Source organism: Aspergillus costaricaensis (assembly GCF_003184835.1).
Source record: "Aspergillus costaricaensis CBS 115574 unplaced genomic scaffold BO79scaffold_4, whole genome shotgun sequence".
In the NCBI taxonomy this organism is placed as follows: Eukaryota; Fungi; Ascomycota; class Eurotiomycetes; order Eurotiales; family Aspergillaceae; genus Aspergillus; species Aspergillus costaricensis.
The window spans coordinates 979,881-996,800 of NW_020291804.1; the positions used below are offsets into that span (position 1 = coordinate 979,881).

A 16,920-nucleotide genomic window follows, 5' to 3' on the forward strand; every position below is an offset into this window, starting at 1 on the left:
GCGGGGAGTCACGTGGTGGATGTGTTCTGCCGGTTGGCGGGTTGGCGGGCGCGGGAAATGCGGGTGGCATTTACTACTTAGTATGCTTGCTATGCTACCTAATTGCTGTGTATCTTTGTAACGATTGTCATTTTGGAACATTCTTTGGCTCGGTGAGCCATTGGTGAGTTTGTCTCTTGTTGTCATGCTGGGAGGTTATCATGCTAATGGTCCGAATGGTATGCAGATATACCCCGGAGCGCTGCGCGTTTAGGAGGGGATAATTGCTGCTAGCTTATGGTCTAGCTGTTACTATAGCTAACCACCATCGGTCGGTTGTTTGGACTATACTTGTTGGTGGCGTGATAATACCTGGTCGGCTTTGTATACATACTTGCGGTGATACGGACTCGTTGAACGACTATACCGTGAACTTCGAGACTGCGACAGCTACAAACCATGGCGCGAGACGACAACGGAACGGTGGCCATGCCCCGTCTAGAAGACATCCTCCGCCACCCCGAAGACCTCGACAAGATCATGGGTCTGAAAGCCGAGTACTCGCGCAAGAAAGCGGCCGTTGATTCTCAGCTACGAGAAGGTCTGCGCGACCAACTCGAGACCGTGCAGCGCAGCATCAACGCCCTCACAGAAGGCCAGCGACAGGTGTCCAAGACGAAAGACGAGCTACAAGGAATCGACAAGCTATGCGCGGAGTCGCAAACAAGCGTGGAGGATTTCTCGCAGATCGACAAGCTGGCCAAGGTGCAGAGAAATTTCGAGGCCACGTTGACGATGAAGAAGGGGCTGGAGGAGTTCAGTGAGAATCTGGCAGTGGTTGAGGATCTTCTGCGCGAAGATGATGAGGATCTGGAGAATCAGCCCAATTTGCTAAGGGCTCATATGCAGATTTCGAAGCTGCGCGATTTCAGAGACGAGGCGATGGATCAGATACGCAAGGCGCAAGATCCGAGTAGTGAGGAGACCCTGGCGGATTACTTCCAGGGGCTGGATGGGGTGGTCGATTGGTTTGATGATCACCTTGGTACGGCGTGCATGAACTTGATCCCGTTAGTGCAATCAGATAACCCTGGGATGGTGGTCCGGCTGGCGGTTGTGGTCATGAACGAGGAGAAGAATGATCAGACAGTGCGGGCGTTGCAGGAGGCACAGAAGGATCACCAGGACCTGGCAGACCGGTTTAAGTCGATGAATGTAGGACCGAAGACGGTTCGAGGATACAAGGAGAAGTTCCTTCAGGCCATCGAGTTCTACGCGCAGAACCAGTTCGAAGCAACCAAGGAGGACTTCCTGGCCGAGCCGGACAACCTCGACAAGAACTTCCGCTGGTTCTTCAACGACCTCTACACCGTGCAGCAAGGCATGCAGCCGCTGATGCCAAAGAAATGGAAGATCTACAAGACCTACACGGAGATCTACCACCGCATGATGCACGACTTCTTCATCGGGCTGATCAACGACCCCGAACTACCCGCCGACAACCTCCTCGCCATCATCCACTGGACGGAGAAATACTACAAGAAGATGAACAAGCTCGGCTGGAAACAAGCCGACCTCAAGCCCAACATCCTGGACGACCGCGAACCCGAACTCATCCGCCAATGGCAAAACATCATCATCCGCGCCGTGGAAGACTGGACCAACCGCATCACCGAAACCGACCGCAAGGGACTCGTCGAACGCATCCCCGACTCCCTCGACACCAACCCAGAAGGCTGCTTCCGCACCAAAACCCTCCCAGACATGTGGCGCATGCTACACGAACAAATCATGGCCTCGGGCGCCTCCTCCCGCACCGACGTCGTCGAGGGCATTATCGACGCCATGTTTCGCGTCCTCAAAGCCCGCCAAGTGGCCTGGCAAACCCTCATCGACGAAGAATGCGCCAAATACAAAGCCCCCGGCGGCGACCTCCTCGACGGCCTCCAACTCCTCCAGGACTGGCTCGTCGCCGTCGCCAACGACCAAATCGCCTGCATCGACGACAACGAAGAAACCGGCCAACTGGGCTACCTCAGCCGCTTCAAACGCGACTTCGAAAACATCGTCGACCCCAAGTACATGGCCTCCCGAGCCATCCCGGAACTCGACGCCCTGCGCGACGGCTACGTCGATCTCAGCACCCACTGCCTCACCCAGTTCGTCGAACTCATCTTCGCCGTCGACTTCCGCACCACTATCCCCGAATTCTTCACCCAGAAATGGTACGGCGATTTCGCTGTCAAACGGATCACTTCGACCTTCGAAGACTACATGGCCGATTACTCCCCCGTCCTGCACCCCTCTCTTACGGATATCCTGGTCGAGGAACTCTCCGACGAGCTCCTCGTCAAGTACCTCTCGTCTGTGCGCAACAAGGGCGTCAAGTTCCGCCATAATACCGATCCGTACACGGATAAATTCAAGGATGATGTCCTTACGGTGTTTGCTTTCTTCCAGAATTATCCGGATTCGTTTGCCGGTACGATTAAGATGAAGTGGCGGTTGGTGGATTGGTTGGTTAGATTGTTGGAGTCGGAGAAGGGACCTGCTCTCGTCGCTGTGTATGAGAACTTTAAGACCGAGTATTGGGATTTGCAACTCTCGTGGGTTGAGGCTGTGCTGAGGACGAGGGACGATTTCGAGCGCAGTATGATTAGTGCTGTTAAGGCCAAGGCGGCCGAGTTGTCTGTTGAGAGGGGGATGGAGACGTTGATGAGTAAGATCAGGTAGTTGGGGTTATTGGTCTGGTGGTTGAGAGTTGTGTCTTTCAGCGTGGTGTTTGGCGTTTCATCTACTTTTATTACTTTTTACACATCATTCTGGTTGTAGACTATGTATGTATATGCTGCTGCTGTTGCTGTCTGCTTTTAGCCGAACATGATATTCAAGGTATCACGAACCGAACAGCAGACTCTTCTCCGCTACGACGCGATACTTCTCCCCTAGTCGCGCATTCATGCCCTCGTCCTTACCATTCAGATCAGGCACGAGTTTCTTCGCCCCCATCTCGCAGATACATACCGACTCGATAGGGAAATCCCTTGCCCAGACGAAGGGCGTGCCTTTCCGTTTGGAAAGACCACTCTCACCCTCTGAGCCTGACCCTGACCCAGAGCCCTCATTCTCAATGGCCCCCATACTAGGACCAGTCACAGTCCCAGTACTCTCCAAACCCTCCCCAGGCGGGTTATAATCACGATACCTAGCAAGAATCTCCCTCGCATCGAACGTATACTGCCTCTTCCTCTTATCACCCCTGCCATCACCACCTCTACCTCCTCTCCCACCATGATCACCACCTTTCCCTTTCGCATAGATAGTATTCACAATCGTAGCATGCAGCAACAACGGCCGTACCTTGGGCTTAGACCCGACAGGTACAGGCGCCATCTCCGCACTATCCCCAGCAGTCAAATCCACCTGCCCCTGCTGCTCCTCACCACCACCACCTACATCCACCGCCACCTCCGCAGGCTTCTCCGCAGGCTTATCCCCCACCAAAAACCCCTCCTCGAGAAATCTATCCCTCAACTTCACACAAAACGGATACAGACGGTTCGTGGGGTCCACGGGCGCGGCATGCAGAACGGTCGCTGCTTTTGCGCGGGGAATGGCGTGTAGGGATTCGAGGGATATGAGGAATGGAGAGGCGGGTGGGGTTGGGTCTGATGGTAGTGTTTGTGGTGAGGAGGATTGGGTCTCGCGAAGCATGGCTTCTAGGTCGAGGGAGTGCAGGAAGCGGATTGCTTGGGAGAGACGGTCTGGGGTGGGGAGGCTCATTACGCCGAGGGTGAGGTGGAGGGTGCCGACTGGGCGGTGGGCGGAAGGGGGGATGAGTGGTTGGGGTTGACGTGCATGTTGGTGGTGTTCATGTCCATGTTCATGTTGGTGTTGAGGTTGGAGAGTTGGGACCGAGGCTTTAAATGTTGCGAGGGAGGATTCGAGTTGGGGGAGGGAGGTGGCGTTGATGAGGGGGAGGCAGAGGAAGTGGGTGAGTGGGGGGCGTTTTTCCTTTCTTTGATTGGGATGTGGTCGTGGGTTGGACATATTTTTGTGGTGGTTGTGGTTGTGATGGTGGTAGAGTCGTGGGAGGGAGAGTGAAAGATTGAGCTGCAGATGGAGCTGATGTCGGGGTTGGAATTGCTGTAGTAGTATTGTATGGGTTGCGATGCAGGGTCTACGTGACCTGCAGGGGCGCATTGAGGAGAAATACTCAAAGATAAGTCCGAATGACTCACATAAAATGGAGGAGATAGTAAGCAATGGAGAGAGTGGATGTAAGAAGTAAGAAGGAATCTTGATGATGATGAAGCTGACAGACTAAAAGGTATAGCTCTCTCCACAGCCAATGACAGCCCGCTCCGCTCCGCACTCGATGATGTGATGCCATCACTTCTTCCTCTCTTGTTCTTGTTCTTCTTCTTCTTCTTCTTCCTCTTTTCCCTTTCTTCTCCCACCACCACCACAACTTCAATCAGTCCAGCACAATGAATCCAACCATGTACTCCCGTCTCCCCCGAGCAATTCTCTCCCCGGCCGCTGCAACTGTCGCCCGTCCCTCCCTCCGCGTCGGTGCCCGCTTCGCAACAGCAACACCATTCCAGCTCCAACCTCAACCCCAACCCCAGCTCCCCCGTCGATGCTTCCACGCCACCTCAGCTCCCCGTAAAGGCATCTTCCCCGATTCTGCAGACCCTCCAGCTCCGCACCCTGAATCCAGCAATGTCGCCGGCGCAGCCACCCATGTCACCGAGCCTTCCCCGTTGACGGACGCGCAGTACCACGACCACGCGGAACACTACTTGGATGTGCTGCAATATGAGATCGAGAAGGTCCAGGAGGAGGGATCGGATATCGAGGCTGAGTACAGTGTTCGTCCTTCCTCAGTTCCCATGATACCCCCGAGTGACGTTACCGAAGAGAAGAAAACATTTCAACTGACAATGATGGGTGACGAATTACAGGCCGGCGTCATGAACATCAGCGTCCCCGGGGTAGGCACCTACGTGCTGAACAAGCAGCCCCCCAACAAGCAGATTTGGTTGAGCTCGCCGATTTCCGGTCCCAAGCGGTACGATTGGGTGGTGGAGGGTGATCAAATGCATGAGAAGCAGGAGTCCAGGCCGTTTATTAATGGGCAGTGGATCTACCTCCGCGATGGGTCGAATCTCACCGATTTGTTGAACCATGAGTTGACTCTCAACTTGCCGAAGGATGTGTACAGTGAGGTTCTGGAGTAGGCTGCTGCTGCTGCTGCTGCTTCTTCCTTTCTCCGCACCGGGAGGTGGTTGGCTTTATGTCTACGGGCGGGCGGTTGAGAGACAGTGTAGGATATGGATTGATGTGTGTGAGTGACTGCTAGTTATCTAGTGTTGTAGTGCCTGGTAGTAGATAATACAGTTCGGCGCGGTACTCGTTGCGTAGAGTACTTGTGCGCAGATAACATCGTATATATCGAAGTGGTATCTTAATCCATACTTCCATCGTTGACTCATTCAACCTGCGCATCTATCGCAGGTATAGACATCTTGCGTCGCATGCGCCCGTGTTATACCGGCGCGGCATCGGCTCTGCGCCTGCGCTCGCCCTCGAGCGCAGCAAGCTGCATATCGTATGTCGATTGGCTGCTGCTGCTGCTGCTGCTGCTGAAGCCATGACATCACCCACCGATATCACCATCGAGAGACGCCCTCGTATTCGACACACTCATCTCGCAGTGAACACTTTGTCGCAAAGCACACTCGTCGTTTGTTCGAGGTATCGGAAAGCAATCGTCCGCGAGCAATCCAATCCAATCCAACCCAATGTAGAGAATCCCAATACCAAATCAACTTAATCGGCTTAACCCTAAGCGATAACTCCCAACATTTAAGCCTGAACAGCAACCGCCGCCGACCCGTTCTTATCATCACCGTCCTTGGGAAGATCGGCCTAGACGCAAACCCCGCATCATCAGCATAACAGTTCCCAATTATACATAGCGAATTCTCAAGAAACAAGACGGAAAGGGGAAAGAAAGAAAGAGGGGGAAATTACCGCATCAAAAATCACCCTAATCATCAAACTACAACTGGGACAAACACCAATATCCTCGCCGTCACGGAGATCATCGATGGCGATTTCGAAGCGGTCGCCACAGGGACACGGGTAGTGGTAGATCTGGAGAACCGGGTCGAAGGTCATGTCTTCAATTTCGATCTCGTCGTAGATGGAGATGGAGTCGTCGGCCATTTCTTTCTTATCCCTTTTATTTTATGGGGTTTTGCTTGGTTTCTTGGGGGAAATAGAAATAGAAAGTCGGGGTGGTTCCTGAGTATAAGAATTAAAGTGGGCTACTATCGTTATCAGTGACTGGATGGCAAAAAAGAAAACTTTTGGCGGGAGGGGTCAGGTGATTGCGGGGTTGGTGATTGGTTCGTTATTTAGCTGTATACCGAGTAGTAGTACCAGTTAAGGTATAAGGGTAATGTTATTATGTTTTTATTGGCGTATGTTCGTGTCAGGGTATCTATCATAAATCAAGTCTATACATGCAATCGCTCAATCTCCATCCTCACATCCTCTACCTCCTGTATCAACGACCCATACTGTTGCGCAAGCTCCTTCATCGGTCCGCGCACGGCTCCATCAATATTATTTTCGTAGACCTTCAACTCCTCCAAAGCCGTAGCACGTCGCTCCTCTAGCCGTTCCCTCGTATTCTGGAGGTGCTGATAATACCGTTGCAGCGCATCCACCACCTCCGGTGTATGTATCGTCGCGAGTATATCCAGTTTCGTAAGACTGCGGTCATATCATATTAGCCCCTGTTCTCCCACCTCATTCCAATGTAGACATACTTAAGCTTCCCCTCTATTCCCTGCGCCACCGCCAGCAAATGATCCGCCTTCGCCTTCGCCGCCCGAGCCATCGCCCCATGTTTCGCTCTCTCTAAGAGCATCACCGTGCGCTCCAGCACGGCCGCCCGTGTCGCGAGCACCTCCGCCGCCGTCGCAGCCATCCGGGTCCGAGCCGCCGGAATTTCCGTCAACTGTATTTTACGCAAAGCGCGAATCCGGTCCTCGAGCTGTGAGGCGAGCGGCACCTGCGCGACGGACCTAAGCATAGCCTGCCGATTGCGTGCGCGGGTTGTTCGGGGCGGTTCATTGGGTGTTGATGTAGATCCGGGGCCTGCGGAGTCGGATGATCCTGCGTTGGCTATTGTGCGGAGGTCGTTGAGTGTTGTGGAGAGGACATTAGATAGCGGAGTGGCTAGGAGAGGGAGGTTGGAGTAGAATTCGTCGATGTCGGGCGCGAGGAGTAATTGCGCGTCTGTTGCTGCATCGTTGGGGTCGTCGTCAAGCTGAAGTAACTCGGGGGAGGATTCGAGGTAGAGGGTTATGATGGCGATGGGGTCTCGGCACTTGAATGAAACAATTGTTAGCCTGATTCATCTCCCTTGAGGGGGTTGGTGTTGCTAACATCGTCGGGTACTCCGCTGTCTGGGTCGAATGCCAGCCGTCGCAATGCTTGCTTCTTGATTTGCTTTTTCGCGTCTCGTATCCGGCAGGCTTTTACTTCCTATAGGGTATTCCAGGGTCAGAGAACCATTCAGAAGTGGATAGCGCGACCTGGTGTTGCGATCATGAGGTGAGACGCACTTCTACAACAGCCTGTCGAGCGGGTTGCGCATCCTGGGCGCGAGTGGAGCCATCGGGGTTCGAGAGAGTCGTCGTCAGGTGGGTATAAAGTCTCTTAAATTGAGGGTTGTTGTCAAGAATGACCGGATCGCATGGCGGGATCATGTTTTATGGCAGGGGCTGCGCGTAAAGCTGTCGCAGGTGGAAGTGCATCATCTACCAACAGGCGGCGAGCAATCGGGCGGCCACCGCCTCATCCCCGTGACCTGGCGATCTACAGTCCATAACATGTCGATAGAGCATGGTCTACACTCTACAAGAACCAGAATGAATAATTTTCATATCATAATACAAAGCTGAATTTTCGCTTCCGTTTTCACATTCCTTTCGTAATCATACACGCACCTAGCCTTTCCAGCATGCTTCTCTCCGCATCCGACCTCACCCTCGTTGCTGATGAACTCGACGTCCCTCAGCTCTCATAGGAGATCCACGCAACCTCATCAAAGGGATCATCCGGTTGCGCTGCTGGTCGTCAAACATCCTCCAAATCTCCCCCAAATAGCACCCTATGTACAAGTGCACGGCTCAACACCGATCGCACTGTCCTCCAACATGGAAAATAAAAAAAGAAAATGAGATGAAAACACAATCGCTAGGAACAGAAGTAGAGTGATAGAAGATAAACAAAGCTCATTAGTGGGTGGAAGAAAAAGACCATGGCGTAACACGCAGTGGGAATTAACTACTGAAGTCATGAGGCACAGGCCCAGCAAACAGAAGAACAACATAGCTTGCCAGAGGCAGCAATCATTTACTCCTCCTCGCTCTCCTCCGAATCATCTTCAGAGTCGTCGCTGCTCTCGTTGGCTTCGACCGAGGGCATAGGGTCTGGAGAACGGCCTCCGCCACCACCTTGGAACCGAGACAAGTTGCTTTCGAGCATGTTGATCTGAGCTTCTTGCTCGTACTTGCTCATGGGCTTGTTCTTCTTCGGCTTCGGGGCGGCCGCGTTCGCCGCTGCCGCAGAGGCAGGATCCTCCTCTACCACATGCGGCGCGTTCTTCTTGACAAACCGAAGTAGCATAAGGAGAACGTCGTTAGGAAGCTCATCAATGTCGAGCTCGATTTCAGCCTCTTGGGTACCCTGTAGAACGTGTTAGGCCTCGCATAGAAAGTAAGATCACATTAAGCAAATAACTTACCTTGAGGGCAGGGACATTAGTCTGGATGATCTTGAGCGCCTCCTGCATCTTCTTGTCAGGAAGGCTACTGATCCCGTTGGAAATGATCTGCTTCTCGTGGTAGGTGACCCAGTGTTGTTTCTCCGGTTTGGCTGAAACCTTGGTGGTGCTCTTCTTGCTCTCCTTCTTAGCGAGCCCCATAGTGCTAGGCTTCTTACTCTCCTTCTTCGACGGCTTGGTCTTTCCGAGCTTTTTGCTTCCCGGCGGGGTCTTCTTTTTCTTCGTAATAGCTTCGATCTGGCGGGTCATCTCTTCCATCTGCTTCTGCAGCAGGCTGAGCTTCTCAGCATCGTAGTCGCTCTCTTCGGCGTCCTCCTCACTCTCTTCTTCGGAAGACTCTGCGCTGTGATGCTCAACATGCGGCTCATGCTGCTCCAGATAACGTGTCTTCTGAGCCCACTTCTTGTTGAATTCTTCCTCGAGCCGCTGGCCCGCCATGTAGGTCGGGTCGCCCGGGATGTTGAACTTAAAACAGTTCTTCAAGATAAGGCGCATATCTAGCTCGAACTCCTTGGCATTCTCATACTGGCCGGCCCTGAGTTTGCTCTGCACAGTAGAGAAATCCATGGGCTTCTTAATGATACTGTGATACGTAGGAATGTTGAGCGCAACAGGATCAACGGGGTGGTAGAAAGGCATCGCGTAGGTGTAGTGCTTCGGCTTGTGCAGCTCGTCCAGCACCTCCTGGCAGAATCTCAGCTCCCACTGGTACTTCTTCTTCTTCGGCTTCGTGGAGTACGGGAGATCGCGCTTCGGAGGATGGATAGAACGCTTCGGACGCCCGTCAGCATTAGCAGAATCGCGGCGGATCAAAGGAAGGCCTTCCGGACCCAAAGCAAACGTCGTCGCCTGGGGAGAAGCACCCGTGGCGCGTGCCGTGCTAGGACTGGGAGCGGGGCGGTGATCTCGACGGACTGTTGTCGAGGGCTTAGCAACAGACTTCTTCGGCTTCTTCTCCTCCACCTCATCGGCTCGTGGTAGATTGGCCATCTGCTTATCGAAGGTGATCTTGAGCTTCTGCCCCTCTTGGGCGACAAGGTGGTCGGGACCGTTGAATGTCAGCGCATTCTGCACCATAAGGTTGAAATCATCAATAACGGCCTGTGCAGTCCGATAATTGTTGTTTTTCAACTTCTTCTCAATGGTTCCAAGGTCCATGGGCCGTTTAATAAATTGCGGGTAATGGGGGACATTCAACTTGATGGGATCCACGGGCTCTCTGTAGAAGCGGGAATCGTGCATCCGCTTCAAGCTCTGGATGGACTTGGAGAGGAACTTGTGCTGAACCTTAGTCATGGTTGCTTCTCCATTTGTAGCCCGTTCCGAGCGCGCCTCGCTAGGTGTAGGCAAATCAGGCACCTTGAACTCGGCTGACGCCGCACCTTCCCCTCCGATCTTGGTACGCTTGGCGGCAGGCTCGTCGCTAGGATCACGCTCGCGCTCCCTCGAAACCTTGGTCGGGGAGGCTGGAACATCCGGCGCGTCACGCATCTCTTGATCCACGCTCTGCAGTGGCGGCACCGACGGCGCCGTACTAGCAGCGTCGGTCTGCATTGCGCTCTCAGGCTTCGCGTTCGAAGGATGGTGGGGCAGCTCGGTTTTCACAGCGGCAGAATCTTGTGATGGCTGGGCAGTGCTCTCCACTTTGGCGTCGGACGGCGCATCAGTTGATGGCTTTGATGCATCCTGAAGCGCCTGTGTATCTTTAGACTCGGCGCCACCCGCACCGTCGCCACTTGCCTGTGCAGCCGCAGACGTCTTTTCACTAGCGGTTTCCTTCTTCTCCCCAGTCGCAGCGGAATCCACATTTGAAGGTTTGGCTTCTTCGGACGCGACGGCTGGTTGTGCGGAAGTATCTGCGGTCGGCAAGGATGGACTCTTGGGCGGAGAGGCGGTCGCGGCTACGCCGTTTGTGTTGGAGGTAGACTCAGCAGTCGATCCGTTTGCCTTGGCAGGCTTGGTCTCCTCTGTCGGCTTCTCTGCACCGTTGACGGGCGCGTCTGATTTGGCGTTGGCTACAGCATCTTGGACTCTGCGAGGACATTAGTAAACAGACATCGTAGACACAGAACGCGAAAATAACGGAGCATACCCTGTGCGACCAGTATCAGCAGGTGAAACTCCATTGGGCGACGGCGGCAATTGAGGCTTCTCCTCTTTGATCGCAGAGGGAGCCTCGGGAGGCGGCGTCGCCATTTGAGGTCGCTGAATTTTCGATTATGTCCTCCGACGGGACCGGGGGTACAAAAGAATCTAACAGGCAGCGATTCTGGTCGCAGGAGCTGGTCACTGGAATCGGAAAGTTTAGGGAGCGGCAGTAACACAAATCAACTGAATAGGTACTCTCTCTGCGCTAACACAGACTAATGTATGGATTTTCGGTAATCGGCGAGCGACAACAGCTGATTAGATGACAGAAGACACACAAGGGCAGACGGGTGTCTTGCGCGGGCCACAGATGGTATGCGACGCCACGGAAGTTGCAAGAGATACAGGAAAGGATGGAAGATTAGCGCGGGCCGGAGGGGGGTGGAGAATGCGACAGGAAGGAGGAATATTTATATTGCCAAGAGGGCGGCGGGCGGAAGATAGCCTGCAGTCACGTGGTGCGGCAAGTACCGGTGACTAAGCGGGAGGCAAAAGGGTCGCCAGACCGAAGATGGAAACAGACGGAATTCAATGAAAAGAAAGGGACTAGGGGGAAAGTTGCAGGTGAGAGAAGACGAGATAAGGAGAATGTCAGTTGGAGCTCAAATGTTCGTCAATCCACAATCTGCACGTGCCAAGCCGCGATTGCTGCCTGAGGCCAGAACCAGGTGTTGATGCCTGGAAGTAAGAACTGAAAGGGGGGCTGTGGGAGAAGCGATGAGGAAGGTACAGTGAAGTAAAGTCCGTGTTGTCGGCAACGCGATGGAGTCGTTGCTAATAATATTAGAAGAAAAAAAAAGGGGAAAGGGGCGGGCCAAAAATAAAAAATGGAACCCAAATAAGCAGCTGCAGTAGCTGTGGCTGGGATCGAGCAAGCGCGCGACGCGAATGACGCGTGAATAGCGTGTTTATGAAGGAAGGAGAGATGGAGCGCAGTCCAGGGGCAGCCGAGGACACAAAGGGCGGTCGGGGGGCGGGCGTGAATGGCAGGGTAATAAGGAAAGCGTGACCGGCGCGCAGCAGCTCTCAGCTCAGCTCCAGAAACAGAGACTGAGAAAGTCGGAGGGGGTGCTAGAATCCTTAAGTACGAACGGTCGCGTTGCGCCCGTCCGTCCTCTGCCGCTAACTCCATCGGCCACGCTAGTCCCAATTATTCTAGTTCAAGCCATTCCGCAGCCGCTGATTGGTCCATGGATGACGCGTTCTACGAGATACGAGTTGTTATTGGTTGTAACCAACCCTGGACGGTGGACCCAGGTTCCGGGTACCAAAAGTTCCCTTTGTCGGAAACATCGAAAACAACAAGAGAGGTGTGAGCAAAAAAAAAAAAAAAAAAGTCTTCAGGTGGTGGTGAAGACAACAACATCAGGTGAAAATGTAACCAGGCATTCCACACCTCCCAAACCTTGGGGGAATAACGATCGGCACAGAGCCCCCATCATCCCATTTTATCGACGAGATGCATCGTGATGATACTGAAGGTGAGTCAGGTCAGATATGACATACCCAAAAATCTGTCAGGCATTCAAGCGGTATAAGAAGTGCATCATGTATCGGGGTGAAGCCTGTTGAGCTGGACGCCGAGCCAGGCTGTGGAGGTCACCAGACCTGATGAAACCCCAGGGTTAGGCCCTGAACCCTCCCTTGCATCGGATCCGGACTAGGCTGGGTGTGCCTGCTGATGTAACCAACCACTCCGGGCCAAAGCTCCGATTCCGATTCCGAATGACAACACCATTTCGAGAGCTGGCCCGCATACCGGTGAAAGGTATCACGTATAAGAGCTGTAAAAGTGGCGGCTGCTGTGGCTGCGGCAATTCCAACTGGTGTTTGATGAGTTACCTTGCTCACAATATTGCTGGGTTGACTGGATGACTCGTCTAGGCAGCCGTAGAGTAACGGTGGCGCCTGCTGCCACTCCTTGTTCTGTTGGTCTCGATCAGAAACTACCCCATGTGTGCTCCATCATCTCCGATATGTCTTGTCTCAGCCAGAGCCCCTAACTTTTTGTGGATCAAGACGTGGATACCTGCATAGGTAGCAAGATATGTCCAGATGAAGTGTGAGTCATTCTTCGTATAGTTAACAAGGTCCAGTGCACCCGAGTGCCACCCCCCTCTGTGAGGGATAAGCTAGATGGATCCATGGAAAGAGTCATCAAAGAATGAAATTATAGTTGCGAGTGTGATCATGTGAAAGAGAAACTGGTGCGAAAAGAAAAGCTTGACAAACCCATTGTCACCACCCAAAGAAGCTGTATGTGAGCGAGTGAGTGTGGGAATCAGGAGAAACTTTGTAGCAGTGGTTAGTTGGCTGTAGAAGACGACGCGGGGTCAAGCATTCTGAATATTGCCCAGCGGGCGTCTGTGAATCTTATGGTGAACAGAACCATTATAGCAAATGGACTCGAAGCACTCTGCAGGGGACATTGATTCATGTGAAGTATAAGTAAGTGAGCAGAGGAGAACAAGTCAGTCAGACAGACAGGCAGGTGAGGAGAATCGTCGCATTGAGAGACTAGAGAGGGCGCTGTTGGATCGACGTCGAAGGAAGAGGAGAGAGTTCTGTGCTCTTGGAGAGGAGAGAGCCGCTGGCTGCTTAGTTATTAACTAGTATGCGCTGCAACCCGCGCGGAGGATTAGATAAGACGCCCGGAGCGGAACTAAGGTTCACAGGCGACTAGACCGCAACGGGCCAAGCGCATCTCTACAGAACTTTTTTTTCCTCCTCCAGCATCAACGGCCCAGCGACGCCGACGGTTTGCAGCTCAACTGGCTTTCAGCACAAGAGGTTCTGCTCCTTATCCGCAGCGGGTCTAGGATTTCTGTTACCTTTGCGTGCTTGCTTTGCGACACGTTCTCTTGCATCTGCTCCCATCCGCCTATACAGCGAGCCAGTTCAAAATGGGCAAGAAAGCGTCTCGCCCGCCCGCGACGAAAACTTCCTCCGCTGCGTCGCCCGCGGCATCCGGCCTCACATATACCGGGAATAAGTCTTCGATACTGAAGGCTTCGTTTGCCCCTTCGGAATACCAATTGGCGCTTTTTGCATCAGTCATCCAAGGCCTCGATGCTCAGCATCTCCGCATCCACGATACGAACACCGGACGGTTACAATGCGAGCATGTCTTGGGTCCTAAGGAGACGGTCACTTCCCTAGACTGGGGTTACTACTCCAGCACCAAGAAAGATCGCGATCAGCAGTCCAAGAAGAAGAGAAAGAGACCTTCCGACGTCAATGGCAACGGGTTCGACCAGGGAGACGTAGTGGTTGCCATTGGTACCAGTGCCTCCGAAATCCGCATGTACTCGCCCGTGGAGGACAAGATCGTTGGAACGCTTGCAAACGGACATGAGAAAGGTATCAGAGACTTCAAGTTTACCTCCAGCCGACCTGGACAGGAGGGTTGGAGTATCGGCGGTGATAATAAGCTTGTGCAGTGGGATCTGTTCACCGGGAAGACGACCAGGTAGCTCTTTCCCCAGCAACTTTGGTACAGCCCGGCCTTATACCTAACTGTTATCTAGGACAATTCATATTCCCAGCACATCGGCCCTCAGCACACTGGCGCGCCCGCTTCCCTCGAACCCACCTGTCATCTGCGCCTCTCAGACCCCGTACGTCGTTAGCGTAGAAAAAGATGAAGCCCCAGTCACCTTCGACGCGATGCGGAACCCGATCAAGAACATCATTCCTTCTTCTACGGATTCTGCCGGCTCTGGACTCTTCCTCGCTGCCGATGGCGACCGTTACATCACTGTTTTCGATGTTGAGAGAAGAAAGCTTGCCCTGAACCTCGTGGCTGAGAATGGTGTATCATCAGTGTCTCTGTACACCGGTGCGGAACGGAAGGGTTCTACTCTGCCGGCAGAGAAGCAGGTCATCGCTGCGGTCACCGAGGATGGCACCATCGAACTCTTCACTCGGCCATTCGTGCTGCCGAACGATCAGTCCACTGCTAAGGGCGCCGCTAGCCTCAAAGCCAGATCGAAGCAGGCCATCCGGAGAGCTGATTCTCAGATCAAGGTGACCGTGTCCGCAACATCCAATGCTTTGGTTTCCATGGTGGCCGCTTCGTTCGAAGGTCCGGACTTGGTTGTTGCTTGGGCCGAGGGCGGCGTGGTTCCGGTTTTCGAGCGGATCAAGTGGCTCAACGAAGAGACGGACGACTTGCTTTTCACAGGCACCAAGCATATCGCCAAGTCCAAGTCTGGTTCGGTTCTGGGATCGGTCACGACGAACGGAACGAGAGCCGCTAACGAGAACCAAGTCGACGAGTCCAAGGCAGTTGTGGAACAGGGAAATGTTATTGAAGACGATATCGAGATGCAAGATTCTAAGGATGCTGCGTCTGTAGCTGGCAGTGACGAGGAGTCGGACGACGAGGAGGCGGAACCCAAGCAAAAGACCGATTCCAAGCAGTTGCAGAAGAAGTCTGACGCGGACAGCGATGTCGAGATGGGCAATGCCCAGGAATCTGGCTCCGAGGAGGAGGATGAAGACGAGACAGGCGAGCCTTCTTTCGGAGAGCTCATGCGCGCTAACCAGGAGGTCGACGTGGAGGCTGAGCTTGAGGACGACGTTCATATGGGATCGCTTGTTCCAGGCAAGCCCAGCGCAGCCGTGCAGCAGATTCCCACGGGCGTGTCCCTTTCCACCGTTCTCACCCAGTCCCTTAAAACCAACGACAACGCCATGCTCGAGTCCTGCTTCCACACTGGCGAACTGTCCATCATCCGCACCACTATCCAGCGTCTCGATTCCTCTCTCGCAGCGACCCTACTTCAAAAACTCGCAGAGCGCCTCTCCACTCGGCCGGGTCGCTATGGCCACCTACTCGTGTGGGTGCAATGGACTTGTGTCGCCCACGGCGGAGCTCTCGCCGGCAAGCCCGACCTTCTGAAGCGGATGTCCACCCTCTTCAAGGTCATGGAGCAGCGCTCCTCCAGCCTTCCTTCTCTGCTTCTGCTCAAGGGCAAGCTGGACATGTTGGACGCACAGCTTGGCCTGCGTCGGTCGATCCGTAGCGGTGAAGAGGCCATGGAGAGCGAAGATGAAGAAAACATTATCTACGTGGAGGGTCAGGAAGAGGACGATGACGAGGACAGCGACGTCGACGCCAAGAACATGGCCACCCCGCGGAAGTCGATACGCGACCAGGCCTTCGACGAAGAGGAGTCTATGATGAACGGCGTCCAGACCGGCGACGAGTCGGAGGACGAGGAAGACGAGGGCAGCGAAGAGGAAGAAGAAGAGGACGAGAACATCCTTGACGTGGAGGCGGAAGAGTCCGCCGGATCTTCTGATGCCGAGGAGTCCCTAGAGGAAGATGAAGACGAGGACGACGAGGACGCAGAGAGTGTCGGATCGATGGTAGACTTTATTGCGGACACGGAAGACGAGTCGGAGGACGAGCAAACACTGTCGACCTCGAAGCCGCCACCGTCCAAGAAGGCCCGACTGAGCGGCGGAGGCCGAGGAAAGGGGAAGAACAAGGGCAGAAAATAGATGCAATCGTCGTTTGATTGATTGATGAGAACCCGAATTCTTCGACCTCCCCTGTAGATCTTATACCCTGTTCATCAGCACTGTGTGTCCCCGGATGATGGTCTTGATTTATACTACTATTTCTTTTTACCACAACCACTACCACTACCACTACTATCCTCCCACCAAAAGTCAGAGAAAGGACAAGGAACAAGGCCCAAAGGATTTTTCATATTTTGTCTACGTTTTGTTTGGTTATATTTATCTTATCATCTTCTTGTTTCATTATAACATGCATCATTGCTAGACTTTGGAAGGGGAGGGGCTTAGGAGCGGAGTACTATGAATATATATTAAGTATGATTCATTTGATTCCACTGATGTAGTGCATTTAACTGCTAGTAGCAAACAATATATAAACTCGATTACACCTAGTACAA

At 53.5% G+C, this 16,920-nt stretch overlaps 7 protein-coding genes across 7 annotated transcripts; 4 read left to right on the forward strand and 3 right to left on the reverse strand.

The window, feature by feature from the left end:
• Positions 1–118: 118 nt before the first annotated feature.
• On the forward strand, positions 119–2,712 carry BO79DRAFT_285025 (SNARE-binding exocyst subunit SEC6; the record flags this gene model as incomplete). The annotated part of the gene is made up of 2 exons (XM_025688311.1): positions 119–163; positions 227–2,712. The coding sequence occupies exon 2, from the start codon at positions 439–441 to the stop codon at positions 2,710–2,712; it is 2,274 nt and encodes a 757-aa protein (XP_025543638.1). The 5' UTR covers positions 119–163; positions 227–438.
• Positions 2,713–2,874: 162 nt separating this feature from the next.
• Positions 2,875–4,085, reverse strand: BO79DRAFT_275269 (uncharacterized protein; the record flags this gene model as incomplete). Its single annotated transcript, XM_025687653.1, has 1 exon — positions 2,875–4,085. The coding sequence occupies exon 1, from the start codon at positions 4,027–4,029 to the stop codon at positions 2,875–2,877; it is 1,155 nt and encodes a 384-aa protein (XP_025543639.1). The 5' UTR covers positions 4,030–4,085.
• Positions 4,086–4,432: 347 nt separating this feature from the next.
• BO79DRAFT_188427 (frataxin family protein) lies at positions 4,433–5,375 on the forward strand. Its single transcript, XM_025680592.1, has 2 exons — positions 4,433–4,853; positions 4,947–5,375. The coding sequence occupies exons 1-2, from the start codon at positions 4,470–4,472 to the stop codon at positions 5,220–5,222; spliced, it is 660 nt and encodes a 219-aa protein (XP_025543640.1). The 5' UTR covers positions 4,433–4,469; the 3' UTR covers positions 5,223–5,375.
• A 54-nt stretch (positions 5,376–5,429) lies between these two features.
• On the reverse strand, positions 5,430–7,766 carry BO79DRAFT_275275 (uncharacterized protein; the record flags this gene model as incomplete). The annotated part of the gene is made up of 6 exons (XM_025687654.1): positions 5,430–5,913; positions 6,019–6,219; positions 6,540–6,765; positions 6,822–7,384; positions 7,444–7,542; positions 7,623–7,766. The coding sequence occupies 6 exons, from the start codon at positions 7,764–7,766 to the stop codon at positions 5,851–5,853; spliced, it is 1,296 nt and encodes a 431-aa protein (XP_025543641.1). The 3' UTR covers positions 5,430–5,850.
• Positions 7,767–8,561: 795 nt separating this feature from the next.
• On the reverse strand, positions 8,562–10,827 carry BO79DRAFT_56625 (putative transcription regulator BDF1). Its single transcript, XM_025689430.1, has one exon. It carries the CDS (start codon positions 10,397–10,399, stop codon positions 8,732–8,734), a length of 1,668 nt encoding a protein of 555 aa, XP_025543642.1. The 5' UTR covers positions 10,400–10,827; the 3' UTR covers positions 8,562–8,731.
• A 428-nt stretch (positions 10,828–11,255) lies between these two features.
• On the forward strand, positions 11,256–12,605 carry BO79DRAFT_225107 (uncharacterized protein; the record flags this gene model as incomplete). The annotated part of the gene is made up of 8 exons (XM_025683715.1): positions 11,256–11,306; positions 11,419–11,557; positions 11,589–11,661; positions 11,910–11,958; positions 11,998–12,303; positions 12,426–12,483; positions 12,536–12,543; positions 12,579–12,605. 8 exons carry the CDS (start codon positions 11,256–11,258, stop codon positions 12,603–12,605), a joined length of 711 nt encoding a protein of 236 aa, XP_025543643.1.
• Positions 12,606–13,751: 1,146 nt separating this feature from the next.
• On the forward strand, positions 13,752–16,825 carry BO79DRAFT_235377 (WD40 repeat and Utp12 domain-containing protein). The gene is made up of 2 exons (XM_025684471.1): positions 13,752–14,462; positions 14,521–16,825. Exons 1-2 carry the CDS (start codon positions 13,897–13,899, stop codon positions 16,499–16,501), a joined length of 2,547 nt encoding a protein of 848 aa, XP_025543644.1. The 5' UTR covers positions 13,752–13,896; the 3' UTR covers positions 16,502–16,825.
• The last annotated feature ends 95 nt before the right edge of the window (positions 16,826–16,920 follow it).